Genomic DNA, 26,203 nt, shown 5'->3' with positions numbered 1-26,203 from the left:
CTTCATTCCATGATTTAATTATGATTTTGTGTCATCTGCAAATGCTACTGTTGTTCCTTTAGTTTATTTTTCTGACAGACCATTAATATACAGAATGAAAAGAATGGAATCAAGGGCTGGCCCTTGAGGGACTCCACATGAATTTTTTTTTTAGTGCATTACTATCAAAATTAGAAATTTTGTGCATTTTTGTATCCTTGTATTTTATTTGAGTGGTCTGTCAATGGTCATGCAGGTAATAGTGGATCCATCTGTTTAGTAATCCACATATTCTGTAATTACTTAGGTTTTGCAACAGAATGTCATGATCAGTTACATCAAAGCCTTACTAAACTCAACGAATATGCCAGAAAGATGTTGTTTATTATCTACTGCAGTTATAATTTTGTCTAGGAAGGTAAAAATAGCTGACTGTGTTAATCTGACAGTTCTGAATTCATGTTGTAAATCACTTATTATCATTTCTTGATTTAGGATGGCTTTTAGCAATTTTACAAGAATTTTGCTAAAGCCCGACAGTACTCATACAGGCTTATAATTTTCAGCCTCACATTTGTTTTCTTTCTTCTACAGTGGTGTTACTTTTGCCATTTTCAGATTTTTTGGCAATATACCACTCGTGAATGATGCGTTGAAAATATCTGTTAATGATTCTACAATAAATACTACACCTGTGTTGATCATAATATCTGGTGTATAATCAGCACCTGCTGTATATTTATTGTTAACCTTTTTATAATCGTATATAGTGGTTGCAGGCACTTCAGTCTGGAACTGCGTGACTGCTACAGTTGCAGGTTCGAATCCTGCCTCGGGCATGGATGTGTGTGATGTCCTTAGGTGTTAGGTTTAAGTAGTTCTAAGTTCTAGGGGACTGATGACCTAAGATGTTAAGTCCCATAGTGCTCAGAGCCATTTGAACCATATACAATACCTCAGGTGCTGTAGAAGACATGAACAGAATTTTTGTATCAATTTTTGAATCTGAATGTAGTATAGTTCTTTGGTTGTCAGTTGTTGTGTTTGGTAATCAGGTGTTGTGCTTTATTTGAAAGATAACTGTTAAATTGATTAGCAACTATTTTGGGGTCAGTTATTTTATTGTCATTTTCATAAAGTTCTTTTGGTCTAATGATACAACTGTTTCCTTTTTTTTTCATACTCCACATTGCTTTAGTCTTGTTCCTGGAATTTTCTATTTGTTTGTCATTTTCCATCTTCTTTGGTTTTGGTATAACTGGCCTAAGTACTCATTTATATTGTTTAAAATAATTAATAAAACAAGACTTCTGGCTTGCTTTGAGCATTCATACAATTTCCTTTTATTCTGGCAGGATATTTTTATTTATGTTGTGTTCCATTTATTTGGACTGTGCACAGAACTTATTATTCATGTTTGTTTAAGAAAACCTATTTAAAAAAAGTTTTTATGTGGCCATAAAATAATCAAACTTTTCATTTGTGTCGTTTGAATTGTAAATGTTATTCCAATTTGCTCTTCTCAATATAAAGTGAAGTAATCTACATTTTTATCATTAAATTTCCTACATTAGCTCTATAGTTTTCTAAGGTTTTATGTTTCCTTGGTCATAATGATCACTAAAACTGGTGTTTACAATCTACATGTTGCAAATCACAAAGGGAGACCAAGAGATGAATACAGAAAGTAGATTCAGAAAGAAGTAGGTTGCAGTAGTTATTTAGAGATGAAGATGCTAGTTCTGAATGGAGGAGCATGAAGAACTGCATCAAACAAGTCTTTAGACTGAAGACCACACTGTTAACAAAATCCTGATCATTGTTTGTTACAGAAGTGCTAGTAATATGAGTTGGGTTAGTAACAGATGGTTTTAAGGCAAAGGTTCAGTAGATCTTTGATTTCATCTTTACATTTATTGGATTCAGAGAAATTGACATTGAAGTCTCCACATACAAAAGTATTTTTCTTGAGGGTGTTGTAATTCTTTAACAGCTTTTCCATATTATTGTTTATATACCCTTCATCAAATCTTTTAGGAATTGGGTGTTAAACAATATTTGTCTTATTACTGACTTGGAGAGAACTTGGTAAGACATTATCAATGTTTTCACTAATGTTGTATGAGTCTTCAGTGTCATTTGACCCAGCCATTAATATAACAGTATCACACACAGTCAAGTCTTCTACTGATCTGTCAATTTGATTAAAAACTTCATAGAGAGAAGCATTTAGCACAATAAAACTTTGAATGTCATGCTTTGATTCAGGATTTTTCTCTATAAATTTTCTACACTTCCTGCCTTGACTTTCATTCATTCTTAAAACTTTCAGTTTCTGCACTGTATTCCTAACTTATAATTTTGTTTAAAATGTTTGGATGCCCTATCTTCCGGAACACTAATGGTGTCATTGACCACAGTTTTGTTTTTGGAGGTTGGTGTGTAAACACCGTTTTTAGTTACACTGCCTTTTAGCTAGCTGGTATCAGACAATTTATCTTTAAGTACATTTACTTTCTCTGGTGTGTTTTCTTTTCTTTTCTTTTCTTTTCCTTTTTTTTATTGTTTTTTAATTTGTCTTCATTTGGGATTTTAAATTACATGTGTTCAACATACTTTTTACTACACACCACTTTTCACTGGTTATATTTTTACTTGTATTTGCTTTATTTAACTCACTGATTTTTGCTAGTAGAGCATGTCTATCCTCTTGCACCACTTTAATTATTTTGTCTTTCGATGCTGAGTCTGTTACGAGTTTTTGATCACCCTATCACACCAACACAAGTACGGTATTGATATTCTAGTAACTTTTCCACACTGCTAGGAAGTAAAAGTAGAAGAGTGACATCCAAACATTTCAAAACCTCACCAATAATTTGCTCAGATTAATATACAAATACAAAAGCATCAAATAATATTTAGAAAGAAATACTTTTTTTTTCTTTGTAAGTACCAAATAACCTCTGAAACAACTGTATTTTTCTCTTTGAATAGCGTTGACTTTTTCATTTTTTAAAAAAGTTTTTTTTTTATGAAAATTGGTTCTTCTATTTATGTTCTCATTTATGCAAAATGTTGGCTTTTTCTTTCTCTAAGTGTTGCAAAATCTAAACCACATTTTTTACATTCAGATGCTTGAACACTTTATTGGAAAAAAACTGACAACAGCCGGGAGAGCAGTGTACTGACAACACATCCATCTGTATCTGTATCTGGTGACACCTCAGAACTGAGGACAACGTGGTGACCAGTAGGTACCATTGGGCCTTTGAGGCCGGTTTAGCATGAGTGACTCACCTTCTTTGTGAATAATGATACCTCCCCGTAATGTCACTATGACATTTACATGCCCAGTTTTGGCTGTTAAGGGTGTCTATTGCACATCACAGTTTAATAGTTTATTTTATTTATTTTTTTTAGTTTATTTAGTCCTTCAAATCCTATATGTATAGAATATATACAAGGATATTGGACATGGTTATGATGATGAAGTTTAAGAGATTAGGTAGGAAGAATCAGGGTGCAAAGAAGTGGGATACAGAAATAGTAAGAAATGAAGAGATATGTTTGAACTTCTCTGAGGCTATAGACACTGTGATAATGAATAGCTCAGTAGGCAGAACGATTGAAGAGGAATGGACACCTCTAAAGACATCAATGTCAGAAGTTGGAAAGGAAACCATAGGTACAAGGAAGGCAACTGTGGAGAAACCTTGGATAGAAGATGAAATATAAATATAGGCTTCTAAGCTCATTGTCACATTCAATAAAATGTTTCTGGGTTTGTTTTATGGTAAACAAAAACACCCTGAAGGAGGTCACTTGCAACAGAGGCCAAAATGTAGGTAGTTTTATTTATTGACAATGCGGTCACAAACCCAGAAAAATTTTATTGAAAAATATAAAATACTGAAGCTGATCGACAAAAGAAGGAAGTACAAAAATGTTCAGGGAAATTCAGGAATTCAGAAATACATGTCACTTACAAAATAAATAAATAGGAAGTGCAGGAAAGCTAAGGCAAAATGGCTGCATGAAAAATGTGAAGATATTGAAAAAGGAATGACTAGCAGAAGTGTGCAATCAGCATAAAGGGAAGTCAAAACAACCTTTGGTGAAATTAAAAGCAAGAGCACTAACATTACGAGTTCAATGGGAATTCCACTGTTAAATGCAGAGGAGAGAACAGATATTATGAGAAGGAAAGTTTCTACTCACCTTGTAGCAAAGATGCTGGGTTGCAGATAGGCACAACAAAAAGACTCTCACAATTATAGCCTTTGGCCATACACACACACACACACACACACACACACACACACACACACACACACACACACACACACACACAAGGCAACTGAAACCACACTGTGAGCAGCAGCTCCAGTGCATGACGGGTGCGGCGACTAGTACCACCCAGGACTGGAGCAAGAAAATGTCTTGCCCACTACCCTTCCCAACCCTCCCACAGTGGTATTCCATCGTACACCGAACTTACACAGTATACTCATCCATCCTTACACAACCCCTGCTCCCAATTCCTCACCTCATGGCTCATACCCCTGTAATAGACCTAAATGCACAACCTGTCACATAAGTCCTCCCACCACTACTTCAGTCCGGTCACTAACATCACCTATTTCACCATAGGCAGGGCTACCTGTGAAACCAGTCATGTGGTCTACTAGCTAAGCTGCAACTACTGTGCTGCATTTTATGTAGGCATGACAACCAACAAGCTGTCTGTCTGCATGAATGACCACCAACAAACTGTGGCCAAGAAACAAGTGGACCACCCTGTTGCTGAAAACATTGCCAAACATGATATCCTTCATTTCAATGACTGCTTCACAACCTGTGCCATTTAGATCCTTTCTACCAACACTAGCTTTTCTTACCTGCACAGGTGGGAACTTCCCTGCAATACATCCTACATTCCCGTAACCCTCCTGGCGTCAACCTTTGTTAGTCACTGTCCTCATCCATCCAGTCTCTTCCCTTTTCCAATTCTAGCACTACACAGGCATCATTCCACCACCACACCCAGTCTTAATTCTCTCCTTTTCCACTACTTCCCCCTCCCCCCCCCCCTACACCTCTCCCCTGACCTCCGTCTAACCCGCAGCACTTCACTGCCTGCCACCCCCACCATACTATCCCTCCCCCTTCCTGGTCCAGCCTCCTCCTCCTCCCCCCACCCAGTTGCCACTTCCATCATGCACTCACTGGTGCTGCTGCTCACAGTGTGGTTTCAGTTGGCTGAGACTGCAGTTGTGTGTGTGAGTTGCATTTGCGTGTGTGTGTGTGTGTGTGTGTCATATGTCAGTCTATTGTTGACCAGGCCTTAATTGCTAGGTGCTATAATTGTGAGAGTCTTTTTGTTGTGCCTATCTCAACTCAGCATCTCCGTTGACTGAAGAAAAATCAAGACACATTCATAGAATCTGTCAATCTGGAAAGCATTTGATAGTGTAAAATGGTGCAAGATGTTCGAGATTCTGAGAAAATTAGGGGTACGTTACAGGGAAAAGTGGGTAATATGTACAAGAATCAAGACGGAACAATAAGAGTGGAAGACCAAGAACGAAGTGCTCGGATTAAAAAGGTGTAAGACAGGAATGTAGTTTTAGGTAGTGGGGAGCAGGTGTGGTAATTAAGGCAATAAATAATCACTCGCACTCCCATCACTTACTATGAATACTTTTATTCTTACAGCGTTTACACAGTGAGTGTAGCATAGATCTTGCTGTGATAAGGCAGCGATATTATTGGGGGTGGGGGGTAGAGCCAGTGGTTCTATGTCCCCACATAGTCTTTCATCCCAACTGTCAATTTATACATTAAAGAAGCAATGATGGATATAAAAGAAAGTTTCAAGAGTGGGATTAAAAGTCAGAGTGAAAGATTATCACTGATACAATTTGCTTATAACATTGCTATCCTCAGTGAAAGTGAAGAAGAATTGCAGTCTAACGAGTACAGAATATGGATTTAGAGTAAATCGAAGAAACAGCAAGGTTATGAGAGGTAGCAGAAATCAGAACAATTGGGGTCTGTGAAGAAGGGGAAGTTAAGGAATTCTGCTACCTAGACAGCAAAATAAGCCATGACAGAGGGAGCAAAGAGGACATAAAAAGGAAACTATCCCCGGTGAAAAAGGCTTTTCTGACCAAGAGAAGTCTGCAAGTATCAAACATAGGTCTTAATCTGAGGAAGAAATTTCTGAGAATGTACTTGTATGTTTGGAGCATATCATTGTATGGTAGTTGGACATAGACTGTGGGAAAACCGGAACAGAAGAATTTTGAACCAGTTGAGATGTGGTGCTACAGAACTACGCTGAAAATTAGGTGGACTGATAAGTTAAAGAATGAGGGTGTTCTCTGCAGAATCGGTGAGGACAGAAACACCACTGACAAGAAGAAGGGACAGGATGATCGGGCATCTGTTAAGGCATTACGGGGTAACTTCCATAGCACTAGAGGGAGCTGTAGAGGATAATAAACTGTACAGGGAGACAGAGATTGGAATACATCCAATGCATAATTGAGGACATAGGATGCAACTGATACTCTGAATGAAAAGGTTGGCACAGGAGTTGGCATCAGAAGACTGATGACTCAGAAAAAAAGCTTGATTCTTAGAAATAATGTAACGTGTTACTTTTTCAGTACCTAATTATTTCTAAGCATGAAGGTAATGTGTGGATAACGAGGTTATGTTAATTTGAGAAATGCCATCTGCAAATGCCCAGTCACTGTGATTGCCTCATTAGTTTCAAAAAATGGAAATGAATGTATAGGTTACACACAAGTAGACAAGTCATATCTTGCCTCATCTTTTTCTATTTTACCTGTTTATTGACTTTGTTTTGATTGATCTGTTTATTCATTTGAGAAAAATGTATATCATGCAATGTCATCCAGTTACATTACAAAGGTGGTGGTGGTGATTAGTGTTTAACGTCCCGTCGACAACGAGGTCATTAGAGACGGAGCGCAAGCTCGGGTTACGGAAGGATGTGGAAGGGAATCGGCCGTGCCCTTTCAAAGGAACCATCTCGGCATTTGCCTGAAACGATTTAGGGAAATCACAGAAAACCTGGCCGGAGACGGGATTGAACCGTCATCCTCCCGAATGCGAGTCCAGTGTGCACATATACAAAATTGTAATGTGTACTCTGTACACCATAGTAATAACACTCTCCTGAAATCGTAAGAAGATTGTAAATACAGAGAACTGTCATGACTGTGGAAGCCATTCTTGCACACTAATAAGAGCATCAACTCATTATAAATTCCCATGAAGTCATCCTCTATGTGTAATTCAGCTGCTATCTGCTTTGCAATTTTGGAAACTGTTACTGCCTTATCTTTATTTGAAAGTGAGAACCTACCAGTTTTATACTCATTATTTATGTATGTATTACTAAAACTTCCTAGTTCCTTACAAGAAGCCCCCCTCCCCTCCTCCACAAGAAAAGTGTGCTGGTAGTGTGAAATATGTTCTATCTATGAATTTTTATTCCGAGTAGTATTTTGTTTTAACAGATGATCATGGTATTTTGAATATTTACTGGAATTTGCGTGTTTTGTGCTTAATTTGTAAATTATGTATTGGCAAAGACAACTCACTCCTGGGAGAGAGTGCTTCTCCATTGATTGTGACCGGGCCAAATATCTCCTGAAATAAGCGTCAAACGAAAAAACTACAAAGAACAAAGCTTGAAGGGGGAAACCAGATGACGCTACGGTTGGCCCGCTAGATGGCGCTGCCATAGGTTAAACGGATATCAACTGCATTTTTTAAAAATACGAACCCCCATTTTTTATTACATACTCGTGTCGTACGTAAAGAAATATGAATGTTTTAGTTGGACCACTTTTTTCGCTTTGTGATAGATGGCGCTGTAATAGTACAAATGTATAAATATGTGGTATTACGTAACATTCCGCCAGTGCGGACGGTATTTGCTACGTGATACATCACTTGTGTTAAAATGGACCGTTTTACAAATTGCGGAAAATAACAGTTATCAAAGAATAACTGGAACCGTGATAACGGCTACTGCACTACTGCAGAATAATCGTTTGGCCTACCTCTAAATTTGACGTCCAGTGGGAATCGACCTTAAATCGATCATTTTATCTTCACGGGATGAATCAATTAAGTTAATATTCAAGAGTCTTTCTATGTATTTCCTACCAAGAAATGCTCATTACAATCGCAATTTTCACTTGATAGCCCATACGCACGTACTCTCGATAATGAGCGTAGGCGTGACAATGAGTCACATGCTTTAAAGAAATCGGTCACGAAAGAGTCTAAAATACAGAGGAAACAATTCAAAGAATTAAGACTTAATGTCTGTCCATTGTAGACATCATATTAAAAATAAATTTCATTGTTGTCATTTTGTGCACAAATTTATTTGTAGTTAAATGTGACGCGACCTGGACACAGGCTGCTGGTACTTATAGGACTTTGTAGTGATGTTTGCAAAATCAGAGGTAACTTTGTTGTCGATATTTTACAGTTGGTACCCTATGCCATACGAGTGAAGATGTTATCCATGGCTGAAAATGTAAAGGGCGCGAAAGTTTAGATAGAAAGTCGTTTTCGAGGTTTGACTTAGTGCTCTGTATTTCGAAGATGAGTAATAAATTCAGAATTGAACAGAAACAGCCGAATATAACAAGTGTAAAACTTAGACGTGAACTTACAGCAGCGCTTATGCAAACGGAGCGTAGAAACAAACGGGATAATATTTTTAATAAGCAGAGACTGGCTGGTAGTGAAGAAGAAACAGAATCAACGGAAAGGCGTAAGTATGTTCCGGTTTTCTTGTGTTTATCCGTCGACGAAATTTCAAACCATTTTTTTCAGTTCGTTGCTCATTACGTATTTACAGGAACGGTGACGAGTGCTGCAGTAATAGTGAACATTATCTAAATGTTAGAAATATAAGTAACTTGTGAATGCAATAAATCCTTTTTTCTGCTTCAAGAGGATTTTGGTAGTTGATAAGATATAATACACTTTTCTAACCATAGCTAACTTATGACGTATTTTAGTCCTTCATAAAAATCATCACAAATAATTGCCGCTGTGCATGATGTTAGCCTTGCCTCCATAACACAATATACCGTAACAGTTATTGTGTTCCGCCAAGCTGTGTCTCAATTAAAATCGTAAATTTTTTTCGTAACTGGTCTAGTATTTTGCTGCCGAGTTTGAAATCGACGTATCCTGCCCAAATAGTCAGTAAATTGGTCATTTCTACAGTGCCAGTGTATTTGATTGAATTGTTAACAAATGAGTACTCCCATTATCACCCAGTGCCATATGAGGCTTTGGGAAAATTGGCTAAATCTTTCACTGGGGTTTTTGTTCATCTTGTCCCAGCTTGATTAGAGATATTTTGCCCAGAATTGTACCCCTGTTTTCCAAAGTAGTATCTGTGTTAGCACCAAACTTAAGAAAAAAAAATGCTGTTCTGTTCCAAATTTTGACCACGTGTATTATTGTCCTGAGGATTATCATTAATGCTGAGTTACTTCTGTCCTATAAGAGGTAGGGCATTAGTGAAGTCACAATGTCAACAATACTTAGTTACATTCCAATCGTGTACCAAGTGAGGTGGCCACTCCAGCCTTAAAGTACTGGACGTTCGTAGTCGAGAGGACCAGTGTTTATTCCCTGTCCACCCACTCTGACTTGTCTTACATAATTTCTCCTTGTCGCTAAGGGCACTGTTAGTATGATTCCTTTGTTTAGGCCTTGGCTGACTTCCTGTCCTATTCTCACCTTATCCTATGTTGTTAATGTTTTATGTTCGTGTGAATCACCTAAAACTTGCTCCACAAATTTGGCAGAAATGGGAAGTGCTGTTGTTATGCAGTTTTCACATAATGGGTTGGAAGTCAGGGTCTCATATAGTTAGCAATAAACAGATTGTATTAGTACTTAGCATATTTTCTGTCCAAACATCTGCTTTTTCAAATGGAACAATGTCATTTGACATTAACAAAATAAAAGTGGGGTAAATTAGAATGTCTGTGGTGCTTGTTATAGGATTCTATTGAGAGTTGTTTGGTATATCTTATTTTGAAAAGTTACCAAACCAGATACTTGTACAATACGTGGGTCAATCCAAATGAAGTGGTACAATAAAAATTAAGTTGGTTGCTTGACCATATTTGTGTATTATGTGATTGCCTTATAATTGAGAAGTTCAAAACAGTTTTTTTAAAAAAAAATTACCTTTCACCTTTACTGAATGGCAGCTATTTTCGTTTGTAATCACGCGACAATGTTTCAATTTAGAGATGTTAGCAAAAATATGAATATCTCAGCATTGGGTTAAGTTACAACATTGCAGTTGACATGACTTTTTTTAGAAAAGCGTCCTCTACAACATTGTCTATTACACAAAATACCCTAAATTCAAAAATGACCAGTCAAAATGACCTCCAAGTTTGGTTTTCAAATTTTTCAAAAATTTACTTTTTGCTCTCAAAAATAACAAACAAGGAGTGATTCATGAGAGTATATTTTTTCCTGTAGTTACACATCATACACTACTATCCTCATATAGTGCAAGAACACTTACAAATGTTTCTTTAATTTTTTATGAATTTTTGAAATTTGAAAATTTTCATTTTTTGTGAAGTTTTGTGTTATTTATCTAAGGTGGGACTGAATATAAAAATGATTTTTGCACAGTTTTTACACCTATATGATAGCAATGTAGGCCTACTGTAAAAATTTAACATTGATATCTGACTGTGAACAAAGATATCAATTTTAGAAAATGAGTAGATAATTCACATTACTCTAAAACTGATCTTAAGGCTGTTGCCTATTCATGTGTGATATTGGCAGGATATAAAAAGTTATTTTTGAACTAAGGTACTGAATTATATACAGAAAGTGGAATCATCACTGAAATTAACATTTATATTATTTTGACATAGGCTACCTAAAATAAATATTTTCAATTAACAACCTTCGAGACACGACTGTTCCTAAACCTGGTGGTGAATGTTAAGGACACTTATTTCTTCAGACAGCATCTGTGATATAGAAAAAGATATCCCAGTAGCTATGGTAAGTTACAGCACTGAAAGTTTCCTGAAAACATTTGTCACTAGTAGATTTCTTGAATGATGTTCTTGGGCCAGTAAGGTGATAAAAAATGCACAGAAACATCATTGTTGCCCGCATCTCGTGGTCGTGCGGTAGCGTTCTCGCTTCCCACGCCCGGGTTCCCGGGTTCGATTCCCGGCGGGGTCAGGGATTTTCTCTGCCTCGTGATGGCTGTGTTGTGTGCTGTCCTTAGGTTAGTTAGGTTTAACTAGTTCTAAGTTCTAGGGGACTTATGACCACAGCAGTTGAGTCCCATAGTGCTCAGAGCCAAACATCATTGTTTTCCAAACTACTTCTTTCAACCTCTGCAAGCCACCAATGTCTGTCATACGCACATACCACTATATCATTCAATGTTAAAGACAGAGGTGTAATTTTACTGCCACAATGATCCTCATAAAGTTCGGTTTCTGATGTTACACAGCATCGAACTAAGTTTTCTGCAATACCAAGCAGTTTGTGGAAATGCCTTGTCCTTGTATTGCTGTACAGTTTTCAAATCTAGTTTGGAGTGTTCTTTTCATGTGCAGAACTACTACTTCTTTCTTGATCAGAAAATAGGTAATCCCTTTTAATATTATCCTTTCAAAAGACATACATGTCCTGTATTGTGAGAATTTGGTCTTTGTAGGCTGGCTTTACTTACCTTGTGTTTTGTTGGACCTCCTACCCCATCACATGCATTTTTACAATGGCAAGATGCAAAAAAGTGCCATTCAGTCTCCAACCCAAAGGCTACCTTGTGGTTGCTCAGATTTGAAAAATTGTTTTTGTTCTTATACTGACTACCACTTCCATCTGGAAAGTATATCAGCTTCTCAACCTTGGGAAAATGTTCTTTTGTGTAATTTATTCCATACTTTTGTAACACATGTACAATCAAAGTGCTGTGCTCCAAGAAGTTACTTAGAATGCAAATTGAAGAACTGCAAACTTCGTCTTTCTCATTTTTAAAGTAGGGAATAAATGGATCAACTGTTGCCTGGTCATTGACCCAGTGGTACTCTTGTATTGCATCCTGAATCACATGTGTAAAATTTTCGGCAAAATCAGCTGGCACTATGTATTCAGTTTCATGAAGTTGTCCTTTTTTGTCCTTCAAAAACTTACTTTGGATTTTAGAAATATAGTGGTGACATTGAGTTTTTGTATGTTATCAGTTACAGATTCCAAGTACTCTTCCTGAGATTCAACCACTGTTATCATTTCTGCCCTGTCAGTTGTGACCCACTGTTTGAAGGTAATACTGTATGGCATTTCCTCATCATATTCGTGAAACAATTCAACAATGGTTTCCTTACTGGGGCATTTATTACACAAACCCATCCTGCAGTCATAACTGTTAGTGTCACAGACCATTAAATGTGGTAACTGTTTGTAGCTAAGATCACTGAGTTTTGCACCCGCAATCATCAGTTTGACATTTTGATGATATTAACACACACATATGGAGAGTGTTCCTGAGGATCCAGCTGAAATACACCACTTAAGGCGGTCGTCACAAAATTCTGACCTTCCAATTTTGCATTGAGGATGAGAATTTTTGAAAGCTACATAATTTAAATTTGACAGCACTAGTCGTTTCTGCTTTGTTACTTTAACTTCATCTATAACAAATCTTTTGCTGTCTTTGCAACCTGGGCACATTCTGCTGTTTTCATCATCTTCAAAAAACTGCTGGATCTTTTTAATTGTTTCGTCACTTATAGGCCTACCTACTCCATTCTTCTTTCCTAAAACTGGAAGAATGCCTTGCTCTTTCACTAATTTTCAGGTTAGTTTAACCAAACAATGAGAAATGTTGAATTCATGAACTATTTTTTTTTCTCTTGACCATGAGTCAGGGAGCAAACTCAAAATTTTAACTTTTTCCTCTTTAGATGTCGCTGAAAATTTAATTTTTAATTTCTCTATTAAGCTCAAAGATTCAGTGTCAGATGATGCTGGTGGTAGGTTTTCTTCTTTAGAAATTATGTTGGTATCTGTATTATTAAAGCACGATTCCAAGTCCCTTCTAATTTTGTCTGAAATTTGTTGTACATTATTTTCAATAGCTGCTTTTCTTTTTCTGCTACTTAATTTTATTATTTTCGAAACAGGAGATACATCTAACTTACAACAAGCAAAATCCAATATGCTAACAGCTTCCTCATTAGGAATATAAATGTCATTAACAAGGTTACATGATTCTGGTTCTGGATTCACAACAAATATTTTTGAGTAAAAATTTGGGCACAGGGAATTTACAGGAATCACGTTATGTTTCACTTGGGAAGCTGTTTCACTCTCACATAACAAGGACAAATGTAAGTTTTACTTCCCTCAAACCTTTAGTAATAGGCTTTTTATGAACTTTAAGTGGGTCACAGCGCTTTCTTCAAAAAATGTGGTTGTACTTCAGGATATATTACTTCTCATGATACTCAACACACTGATGTTACAGAAGAACGTACTCGAAATTTAAACAAAGTTCGTCTAACTTCATCAAAGTCATTGACATTTTTCAAGTTTCTTGAAACTGAACTGTAAACCGTTTTGTGACACACTTTGCTTGCTATCTGTCCAACAGAGCACTGTTCATCCATGTTATTGCACTCCAGTTACACTCTGAAAATTAATTACGAATTACACACAGAACAAAGCATGTCACACATTCTACACTCTCAATGAAGTATGTACATCCACTCTAACAGAGATTTCAGAACAGACTGACAACAATGCCACACCCAGTAATAATGTACTTCTTTATTGACAATAAACCTAAACGTAAATGGGCATTTTTATTACCATAGAACAAAAGCAAAAGCTCCTCTTGTTTAATTTTTCATTATTAAAAATAAATAAATGAATATTGGTTGATAGTGTTAACTAAATATGTCACAATTAAATTTTGTTACAGTGAAACAATAAACCATATAAATAGGCAACAGCCATTAGATCAGTTGTAGAGTAATGTGAATTATCTCCTCATTTTCAAAAATTCATATCTTTGTTCACAGTCAGATATCAATGTTGAAATTTTTACAGTACATTGCTATCTTATAGGCGTAAATACTGTGCAAAAATCATATTTTTATATTCAGTCCCACCTGAGATAACTAACACCAAACTAAAAAAAATGGGAAATTTCCAAATTTCAAAAATTAATAAAAAAAATTAAGGGAACATTTGTAAGTGTTCATGCTCTATATGAGGCTAGTAGTGTATGATATCTAACTATAGGAAAAAATACTCTCATAAATCACTCCTTGTTTGTTATTTTTGGGCCTAAAAAAATGGATTTTTGAAAAATTTGTATACCCAACTGGGAGGTCATTTTGACTGGTTATTTTTTAATTTAGGGTGTTTTGTTTAATAGACATTGTTGTAGAGGACACTTCTCTAAAGAACAATTGTGTCAGTTGCAATGTTGTAACTTACCCAGTACAGAGATATTCTAATTTTCGCTAATGTCTCCAGACTGAAAAATCGTCGTGCGCCTACAAATAAAAATGGCCACCATCCAGTAAAGGCACAAGATATGGATTGACCCACCTGTGGCAGCACGCCCCGAAGACCAACTTAACTTCGTATAGTAGTTATGTGAAATCTGACCAGTAACGAGACAATTGACCATTGCAAGTTGTGTTCAAAATTACCTCTGGCAGTGGTAATACATCCTTCCAGTCCATTATGGAATGGCTGATGCACACATGCTTGCATTTCATGGATGTGACAGAGCAGACTGCAGTAATGTCAGTGCGTATTATCAGGTGTAGTTGGTACATACTTGTAGACATTGTTTTTCACCTTTCGCCACAGAAAAAAAAAGGCTACAGACATCAAATGTTGTCAGTGAGATGACCAAGGTACATGTCCTGTGCGTCCAGTGCAATGATTTTGAAAGAGTCTGTGAAAACATGCTGTAGTACTTCATGTGCTATAAGCTGAACAACCATCATGTTGGTACCATAGGTTCCTCCTAGTCTGCAGAAGAATATCCTCTAGCAAGGTGGTCTGTTTAGAGGCTACGATACTTGTGCACACGCAGTGTTCTATCTATTAGAAATGAGGTTATGAGCTGGTGGTTCACTATCCCACACCACACGTTTACACTCCATGGATGCCGATGTTCTATGGGATTGTCAGTAAACCGATAGTGCATGTTTTGATGGTTTACCTGGCCATGACTGGTAAACATGGCTTCATCACTAAACAAGATACATCTGAAATATCCAGTCTTAATATCCATGTACAGAAGTTGGCACAGCTCTCATAATAGTTTCTATGTAGCTCTTGATGGAGAGGGGTGTGGTAGTGATGGAACTTATGTCAATGGAGAATGCGTTTGACCCTTGCTTGACTTGTGCCACTTCTTCGTGTGATTTAGCGGAAGCTAACATGCGGATCAACTGCAACAACAGCAAAATCATTAATTTCCCATTCTTCTATCTTACTTCTTTCCTTCTGTCATGTTGCCTAGGTGTTACACTACATCCTTCATGTAACTTGTTGAAGACGCCGACAAAAAATATGAAAGGGTACAAAACGAACAAAGCCCCTGGACTAACATTGCTATGGGCAGAGTATTTCTGCCACGAGGTGTGTGTGTATAGCCCAACTCATTGCCGGTTCAGTGCCACCTTTAAGGACCTGGCTTGTTCTGTTCATCTGCAGTAATTGTTTATGCTAGTGCTGTTCCATTTTTTACAATGGCAAGTTTAAGTGAACAATGTGCAGTCATGAAATTTTTTTCTATTCTGTAAAGATGCTGCTGAAACGGTTTAAGTGTTGAAAACAGCTTACCAAGATGATGCTGAGGAAAACCTCAAGTGTAAGAGTGGTTTTCTCGATTTAAAAATGGCGACATGTTGATTAATGCGAACCTCATTCTGGATGTCCACTAACTGCTCAAATCAATGAAAATATTGGAAAAATTCGAGAGGTTGTGCTCACAAATGTTCTGTTTGGAAGTTCCATAGGACACAGTTGAGTTATCCTTGTCACCAGTTATAGGAAGTGGAATTGGACATGACCCATAGACTCTGGGGCCGAGAACATTGCTGTTATCTTTCTGTGGTTTTTGGCAAATCACCATCAGTGATGAACGAACAGCACAGACAGCTTGACAGAATGACAAGGGTAAACTAAATCGAGAGTCTAGATGTAGCAATATCAAGAACCAAGCAATGCTGAGTACAAAGAACGACATGAAGCACAGTCAGAACATGACCTGAGATTCAGGAGCCAGCATTGCTAGGTCTGTAGCGTGGTCGCCAGTGCCAATAGGCTGGTGTGTGGGGTGTAGCCCGCACCTACTGCTGAGACAGCAGCAGCAGCAGTGCTTGGAAATATTAGGAATGCCTGCCTCCTGGTGGCTGTTGTCTAGGTCCATGTAGTCTGGTGTGTATTTGAACTCAACAGGATGTTTTTGCCTCGTGAAACTGACAATTCGGGAACAAGTGAAAATATTTTCTTTACAAGTCAAATCTGTGGCATCTGTAAGGGAATATTATATTCTTACATGATTGAAAGTAATATAATTGCTGACACCAACAGTATTTAGTAGCAGGCTAAGCAAACAGTTGGTGAGCCATGGATGGCCTTGTAGGTCAACAGTTCTCGCTATTTAGTGGCACACAGCATTAGCAAATAGGATTATTTTGGAAAAATTTTGTGTGATGGAAAGCTGTTTGCTATTAATAAATGGTGTTTTAATTCAGTTTAATTTCATAGTGGAAGAAACCTTACTCATTGTAGTCAGTATTTAACAACGGCCAAAGTTCACTAGATAGGAGAAGGAATGTAATTAGGATAATCATTAGGGGGAATAATCATCTCAGTATGTATCAATGCCTATATCATTGCACATGGCGTTAATGTTACACAGGTTATGAATTAGCAAATTGAAAATTGATGAGACACGTTTTCCATAATTAACAATATCTCTACCAAGTTGCTCTGTATTAGCCATTTTAATATAATTAACTATAATCACCATTTGTTACAACTATGGGCCATACATACTCTAAAAGTTCGTTTGCAAATTCATAATTGTTAATATACTTGAGTTTCTTTCCTATTCACTCATAAACAAAACTAAATTCAGTTCTATATGAAGTGTCACTATTACAAATAGTAATAACACTCACTGTGTTGACTTCTGGGATTCATCACCATGTGTGATGTTAATGTTATAAACTAGACATGACTGCATTAAAGAGGCAGTTAATTCGATAGAAAATGAACACTATAATGCTCAGACACAAGATAATTACAGGAGCGGTAAACTGATACATTCAAGAGAAAGAAAGGATCGCAGTCAACTGTCAAGGTGGAGAATGGAAAAAGGGTGTTCCTACAGACTAGTAATTCTAATTTCCCGGCTAGGCTGCTATAAAGATTTGTAGATATCCTGACTGTTAAATAGCACTTTCACTGACCCCACACAACATTACAGCACTACCCTCTGTGGTAGAACACCTCTTGGTGTGGATGCAGACATGTTACACCAAAAGGAAAATACACATGTGGAGCAGGAACTAATTGGCAGTTATTGTGCCAACAATACGAGCCACAAACGGGCTTCGCTGTATTATGTTACTTCCCATACTGAAAAGTTCAGGCTCTATTGTACCTTATTTAGATTCCCTGGGTGCAACCAAGGTGAACTACATCTACACCTACATCTACATCCACACTCCGCAAGCCACCTGACGGTGTGTGGCGGAGGGTACCTTGAGTACCTCTATCGGTTCTCCCTTCTATTCCAGTCTCGTATTGTTCGTGGAAAGAAGGATTGTCGGTATGCCTCTGTGTGGGCTCTAATCTCTCTGATTTTATCCTCGTGGTCTCTTCGCGAGATATACGTAGGAGGGAGCAATATACTGCTTGACTCTTCGGTGAAGGTATGTTCTTGCAACTTTGACAAAAGCCTGTACCGAGCTACTGAGCGTCTCTCCTGCAGAGTCTTCCACTGGAGTTTAACATCTCCGTAACGCTTTCGCGATTACTAAATGATCCTGTAATGAAGCGCGCTGCTCTCTGTTGGATCTTCTCTATCTCTTCTATCAACCCTATCTGGTACAGATCCCACACTGCTGAGCAGTATTCAACAGTGGGTGTACTGTAACCTACTTCCTTTGTTTTAGGATTGCATTTCCTTAGGATTCTTCCAATGAATCTCAGTCTGGCATCTGCTTTACCGACGATTAACATTATATGATCATTCCATTTTAAATCACTCCTAATGCGTACTCCCAGATAATTTATGGTATTAACTGCTTCCAGTTGCTGACCTGCTATTTTGTAGCTAAATGATAAAGGGTCTATCTTTCTGTGTATTCGCAGCACATTACACTTGTCTACATTGAGATTCAATTGCCATTCCCTGCACCATGCGTCAATTCGCTGCAGATCCTCCTGCATTTCAGTACAATTTTCCATTGTTACAACCTCTCGATACACCACAGCATCATCTGCAAAAAGCCTCAGTGAACTTCAGATGTCATCCACCAGGTCATTTATGTATATTGTGAATAGCAACGGTCGTATGACACTCCCCTGCGGCACACCTGAAATCACTCTTACTTCGGAAGACTTTTCTCCATTGAGAATGACATGCTGCGTCCTGTTATCTAGGAACTCCTCAATCCAATCACACAATTGGTCTGATAGTCCATATGCTCTTACTTTGTTCATTAAACGACTGTGGGGAACTGTATCGAATGCCTTGCGGAAGTCAAGAAACACGGCATCTACCTGTGAGCTCGTGTCTATGGCCCTCTGACTCAACTAGACGTTCTTGAGCCGTGGACTGGTCAGCAGCAGAGTGCTCTATTGCTATAGACAATAGATATGCTTCAATGACAGTCATAGGACATGTTGGTGGGATCTTTGTTTGATTATCCAAATCATGAAGGTAGTACAAACTTCTATAACTAGAACTTTATTTCCTAGGTCTCCTGTATGTCAATGGATTAATGGCTGTTAAGCTAAACAGTCATTAGTGTGCAACCTCTGAGAAACCTGCTGCACTTCGGTTGAAAAGGCTTGCTCAGAGAGGTGGTGCTTCTAATGTGAAGTTGTTGCTCCCATGTACTGCACCGATGCTTACAGTGTGAAACAATGAATAGGAATATAAATGTTGTTGTTGTTGTTTTCAGTATTAAAACTGGTACAATGCTACTCTATTCTTTACAAGCCTCTTCATCTTCAAATAACTACTGAAACTTACATCCTTTTGAATTTACTTACTATATTCATCTCTTTGTCTCCCTCCAGTTTTTAACCCCCTGCCCCTCCACCACTTGATGTCTCGGAATGTGGTCTACCGACCTATCCATCTTCTAGTCAGGTTGTGTCACACAATTTGTTTATTATCCATGTTTCACTTCTGTAAACAGCTCCACTCAATCCGCATACTTTCAGAAAAGACTTCCCAGCACAAATCTATATTCAGTGTTAACCAATTTCTCTTCAAAAACGCTTTTCTTGCCATTGCCCACCTACATCTTATATCCTCTCTATTTCGGCTATCATCAGTTATTTTGCTGCCCAAATAGCAACACTCGGCTACTACTTTAAGTGTCTCGTTTCCTAATATAATTCCCTCAGCATCACCTGATTTAGTTAGACTAAATTCCATTCTCCTTGTTCTGCTCCCTGGACTTTGATTCCTGTTCCAAATTTTTCTTTAGTTTCATTTACGGCTTGCTTAGTGAACAGACTGAATAATGTGAGGAATATTCTACAACCCTGTCTTGCTCCCTTCTCAACCAGTGGTTCCCTTCCATGTACCTTGACTCTGGCAGCTGCTGCCTACTTTCTGTGCAGTAAGTGTAGACTGGCTGGCAATGACATGAAAAGCATTTCTGAAGAAGAGAAATTAATTAACATTGAATATAGATTTAAATAAGCGAGATGTAGATAGCCTTTTACTCCCTCCCTCAAGAAAACCTTTCTATTAAGATAAGTCGTAGGGTCGCTTTTCTCTGGAATCCGAACTGATCTTCCCTGAGGTTGGCTTCTATCAGCTTTTTCCATTCTTCTTGTTCTTCTGTAAAGAATTTGTGTTAGTATTTTCAGCCATGACCTATTAAGCTGATATTTCAGTAACATACATATGCTTTCTGTGAAATTGGAATGATTACATTTTTTCTTGAAATTTGAGGGTATTTCACCTGTCTCTTATAACTTGCACCCCATATGGGAGAGTTTTGTTATAGCTGCCTCTCCCAAGGCTATCAGTACCTCCGAAGGAATGTCTTCTACTCCCAGGGCCCTGTTTTAGTTTAGGTCTTTCAACACATCATGTTCTTCTCACTGTATTGGATTCCATTTCATAATATTTATCTCAAGTACATCTCCCCCTTGTAGACCTTCTATATACACACATCAAAAAGAGTTTTACATCACCTTGGTTCCGAGAGTTCTGGAACCTGTACAGAACATGAAAACCACACATTGCATGTTGTACCACCATACACCAAGACCCTCAGAGGTTGTGGTCCAAATTGCTGTACACACCAGTACCTCTAATACCCAGTAGCACATCCTCTTGCATTGATTGGTGCCTGTGTTCCTCGTGGCATACGGCCCATAAATTCATCAAGACACTGCTGGTCCAGATTGTCTCACTCCTCAACGGTGATTTGGCATAGATCCCTCAGAGTGGTTGAAAGGTCACATTGTCCATAAACAGCCCTTTTCAATCTACGCCATGCATGTTTGATAAGGTTTACGTCTGGAGAACATGCTGGCCACTCAAGTCGAGCAATGTCGTTATCCTGAAGGAAGTCATTCACAAGATAAGTATGATGGAGGTGCAAATTGTCGTCCTTGAAGACAAATGCCTCGCCAATATTCTGCCGATATTGTTGCACTATCGGTCGGAGGATGACATTCACGTATCGTAAAGCCGTTACGGCACCTTCCATGACCACCAGCAGTGCACGTTGTCCCCACATAATGGCAACCCAAAACAGCAGGGAACCTCCACCTTGCTGCACTCGCTGGATTGTGTGTTTAAGGCATTCACCCTGATTGGGTTACCTCCAAACACGTCTATGATGATTGTCTGGTTGAAGGCATATGCAACACTAATCGGTGAAGAGAACATGGTGCAAATCCTGAGGGGTCCATTCTGCCTGCTGTTGGGCCCATCTGCACCGTGCTGCGTGGCGTCGTGGTTGCAAAGATGGACCTCGCCATGGATGTTGGGAGTGAAGTCGTAACAAGACGTCCTGTGGCTGCACAAAAAGCATTAGTCAACATGGTGACATTGCTGTCAGGGTTCCTCAGAGCCATAATCTGCAGGTAGCAGTTATCCACTGCAGTAGTAGTCCTTGGGCAGCCTGAGTGAGGCATGTCATCGACAGCTCCTGTCTTTCTGTATCTCCTCCATGTCTGAACAACATCACTTTGGTTCACTCTGAGATGCCTGGACACTTCGCTTGTTGAGAGCCCTTCCTGGTACAAAGTAACAATGTGGGTGCAATCGAACCACGGTATTGTCCATCTAGGCATGGTTGAACTACAGACAACACAAGCCATGTACCTCCTTCGTGGTGGAATGATTAGTACTGATCAGCTGTCAGACCCCCTCCATCTAATAGGTGCTGCTAGTGCATGGTTGTTTACATCTTTGGGTAGGTTTAGTGACATCTCTGAACAGTCAAAGGTAATGTGTCTGTGATACAGTATCCGCAGTCAGTGTCTACAGTCAGGAGTTCTGGGAACCAAGGTGATGCAAAACTTTTTTTGATGTGTCTACTTTTTCCATGTTCCACCTTTCAGCTTTCCCTTCCTTGTTTAGAGCTGGTTTTCCATCCAAGCTCTGGATATTCAAACAGCTGCCTTCCCCCACCCTGCCCTGCCCCAAAGGCCACTTTAATTTTCCTGTAGGCTGTATGTATCTTTCCCCTAGTGAAGTATACTTCTAAATTGTTACACTTCTCCTTTAGTCATTCTTGTTTAGCCATATTGTACTTCCTGTCACTCAGCTTTTAGGCGTTTGCATTCCCATTCGCCTGCTTCATTTGCTTCAGTTTTATATTTTCTCCTTTCTTTGGTTAAATGTAATACCTCCTGTGTTGTCAAAGATTTCTACTAAGCTTTGTCTTTTTATCTATTTGATGATCTGCTGCCTTCAAAATTTCATCTCTCAAAGCTACCTGTTCATCTTCTACTGCATTTATTTCCCTTGTCCTAGTCAACTGTGGCAGTAAATGTAGAAACCCTCAACAATTTCAGGTTCTTTCAACTTACCTGAGCCCCATCTCCTTAATTTCCTACCTTCATTCAGTTTATTTAGTTTTAATCTACAGTTCAGGCCCAATAAATTATGGTCAGTCCACATCTGCTCCTGGAAATGTCTGACAATTTAAAATCTGGTCCTGAAATCTTTCTTCTTTCTCTTGTAATTCTTAAACCAAATATTAGCAATAATTAAATTATGCTGTGTGTAAAATTCTACCATGGTGCTTCCTTTTTCTTTCTTTTCCACCAGTCCACATTTAACTACTCGCATCTCTTTTGTGAGTACTTGCTTAGCGAACACGGGCCATCAGCCTTTGCAGCAATACTTCCTTTCCATGCTGCAGGCTTACACTTACACTATACTTTCACCCCTCTGCCTCTCCATCTGATGGTTTTCTTGGTGCAGACCCTGCTTGGACATGGTTTATGATTTGGGACTAGCGTTTCCACTTCTGGTCTTCTCTACAACATTTCAATAAATAAAAAAAATACGTATATGGACCCCATTGTTGGACCTGACATGTCACCAATTTTCAAAATTCTCTAGAAGTGTGAATCGTGCAGGGAAGAACGTGCAATGCAGTGTGTGCTCTGCCTTTGTGTCTTTACATCTTCACACCTTTCCCTTTAATAAGATAATACACCCAAAACCCAGGACTGTAGCCATCCTGTTGTGAAGGTGTCAAGTACCTGCGTGGTGGTAACCCCTTGACCACACAGGGATTGGCACTGTTGGTGTCTGAGCTGAAAACTTCCCCTTGTATGCAAAGGAGTATGTGCCCATTGTGACTCAGGCATGGGGACACCAAACAACTGATTACTGGCCAGTTAGCTGTTGCTGATGCTGAGTGGTGCCCATGGGAACATCCCCTGTATGGAGTGGATGGCAACATGGCAGATGAGCCGCAAGTCAAGCAGATGAAGTTATCTCCCCCTTGTGGCCATATGGCCCCAGTGGTCTCTATGGGAGGAAGGTCCTCTTTTTAATGCAGAGAGATAAAACCCTAAAATGTTCCCTTCCCTGGGAAGAATGTAGGGCTAAGCGGCAAGCAGAGGCATACTCCCTGCACAAGGACTGATAATGATTCTGTCTTGGCCACAAAGGCCTTATTCTTTAAGGAGAACTTAGAAGACAAGTTTGGGGAAGTGGCAGCCATCTCCAAAATAAAAAGAGGATCAATTTCGATCAAAACAGCATTCTCTGCCCAGTCACAGGCACTGCTTGCTTGTAATAAGTTGGGTGACATACTGGTGACTGTGGCTCCCTGTACTAATCTAAATGTGATTCAGGGCATCACTTTTCACTGAGACCTGTTATCGCAGTTTCATGATGAGCTGCATGCCAACTTGGAGCAACAGGGTTTACACTTTGTGTCCATAGGAGGTAAAAGGATATTAGGGTTGCTACTGATGCCCCTTTATCTTGGCCTTTGAGGGTGATTCATTGCCTGGAAATGTCAAGGTGATGGGGCTGATGCGATGTGAAACAGCATGTGCTCCTCCTCCTCCTTCTCCGTTTAAAACTTGGGCACATCTTCAAGTTATAATGCTTGCCCCATCTGTAGAGATTGTAGACAACCACTGCATGTGAACACTCCTTGTGCCCCCCCCCCCCCCCCCCCCATCTGTGTTAAGTCTGGAAAGCACCATTCTCCCTGCCCACCAGATTGCACTATTTTCTAGGAAAAGAAGGAAATACAAGACTTAAGACAAAGTAACTTATCAAGAGGCCAAGAGGAATTATGAACAGTTGCAACTAGCATGTATAACAGTGCCATATACTGCATCTATAGTGACGTTGCCCTCCTTTGGTGACAGTACTCCTGCCTGTTACACCTCTTACAGTGGGCCCTCATGGCTGCTTGACCAAGCCTGCCTCACTGATGGTTGGGGCTCTCCTCTTGCTGCTAGCTGTGGCGTCTGGTTTTGTCTCTGCTCGATGGTGATGGTTGTCCTAATCGAGATGATATGGAACAGCGTCCGTCAATCACAACATTGCTAATCTGCAACTATTAGAAAAACAAACTCCTCGCATAGTTTGGTTATTTTTCAGACACTGTCTCTCAAAACAGATATCAATGTCTCGATATAGCAGCATGCCGGAGTGTGTGCGCTGCCCTTGCTTGTAATTAAAGCAGTGGTGTTCGAAGTCTGTCAATCTCCGCTTATAAATGTAGCGACTGCACCACTCGATAATATGATGACTCCCTTGATCTGAAATGATAACCAAACGTCATTTGGATGTTCGTGACAGATTTTCAGTTTACGCGAACTTGCTGACTGTAGTTCTTATGCCTGGTTTGAGAATGGGTAACCAAGCCGATGCAACATTATGATTTTGCGAGGCTATTGAGTTGTTAATCATTATTCTGTCGTCAAGGCGTCACTATGTCGCATGTTCAACAACTACACGATATAATTCCAGAGATAACATGCCCTTGAGCAATGTTCAGAATGCATCGTTTTCGGTGTATCTTATTGTTCTTCACAGTTAAATGGTCACTAAATCACTTTTCACCTTTGTTGTCCGAAGAATCAGTTAATCCTACAAATACCCATTAAATGATGTAGGTGACACGAAGAATTAAAGTTTCTTGTTGTTCGTAATTATTTGTACCTACTCTGAGCGCGCACACCTGATTTTTCATTCACGGAATTGGGTCTGTTAGCATCAGCAATTCTGACTTTCACAATAGCTTCTGACAACAGGGCACAATTGTAAGTCCTGTTGCCTAATCAAGTCTAATTATTGAGTTTATGTTGGTGATCAGTCTCTGTGTCCTTTGATGTTAGTGACCATTAAGTATCACGAAGGCTAAGTCCCATCACAGATCAACAATCGCACGAGTTATTTTTCTGTCAGTTTTATCAACTATCCCGTTATGTCTAAACAGTAAAGATGAATTTACTTCAGTCCAACTTCCAACTAATACTTCGTCATAAAACTTTCAAACTTCAGATCGGATTTAAAACAATCTAGTAGCATGTAACATGTGTACTACTATTTCAAGAGTACAAGAGAGAAGTGAAGTTAACACCTTCATTGCTGAGTTTACATTGTAGTCACAGCAAACTTACAACTGGATGTGGCTACAAGACTTTTGGTCAGGTGAATACAGGGTTATAAATTCAAAATTAAATAGGGGTAATGCAGGAGTAGGTTTAGTAATGAATAGGAAAACAGGAGTGCGGGTAAGCTACTACAAACAGCATAGTGAACACATTATTGTGGCCAAGATAGACATGAAGCCCTCGCTTACTACAGTGGTAGAAGTTTATATGCCAACTAGCTCTGCAGATGATGAAGAAATTGATGAAATCTATGATGAGATAAAAGAAATTATTCAGGTAGTGAAGGGAGACGAAAATTTGTCATGGGTGACTGGAATTCGACAGTAGGAAAAGGAAGAGAAGGAAACGTAGTAGGTGAATATGGATTGGGGCTAAGAAATGAAAGAGGAAGCCACCTGGTAGAGTTTTGCACAGAGCATAACTTAATCATAGCTAACACTTGGTTCAAGAATCATGAAAGAAGGTTGTATACATGGAAGAACCCTGGAGATACTAGAAGGTTTCAGATAGATTATATAATGGTAAGACAGAGATTTAGGAACCAGGTTTTAGATTGTAAGACATTTCCAGGGGCAGATGTGGACTCTGACCCCAATCTATTGGTTATGAACTGTAGATTAAAACTGTACAGAGTTTCAGGGAGAGCATAAGGGAACAATTGACAGGAATGGGGGAAACAAATACAGTAGAAGAAGAATGGGTAGCTTTGAGGGATGAAATAGTGAAGGCAGCAGAGGATCAAGTAGGTAAAATGACGAGGGCT

General features: G+C 38.9%; 1 protein-coding gene across 1 annotated transcript in view; it reads left to right on the top strand.

Moving 5' to 3' along the window:
- The first annotated feature begins 8,525 nt into the window (after positions 1-8,525).
- The window catches only part of LOC126175390 (disks large-associated protein 5-like), a 179,766-nt gene continuing 162,088 nt past the window's right edge, over positions 8,526-26,203 (top strand). The window contains exon 1 of the mRNA XM_049922172.1: positions 8,526-8,806. Coding sequence (XP_049778129.1) covers positions 8,635-8,806 — 172 coding nt within the window. The 5' untranslated portion in view covers positions 8,526-8,634. The remainder of the gene's footprint in view (positions 8,807-26,203) is intronic.

The sequence above is a fragment of the Schistocerca cancellata genome, chromosome 3, assembly GCF_023864275.1.
Source record: "Schistocerca cancellata isolate TAMUIC-IGC-003103 chromosome 3, iqSchCanc2.1, whole genome shotgun sequence".
Lineage (NCBI taxonomy): Eukaryota > Metazoa > Arthropoda > Insecta > Orthoptera > Acrididae > Schistocerca > Schistocerca cancellata.
The sequence above is the reverse complement of the archived record's forward strand: the minus strand, read 5'-3'. Positions and strand labels throughout refer to the sequence as shown.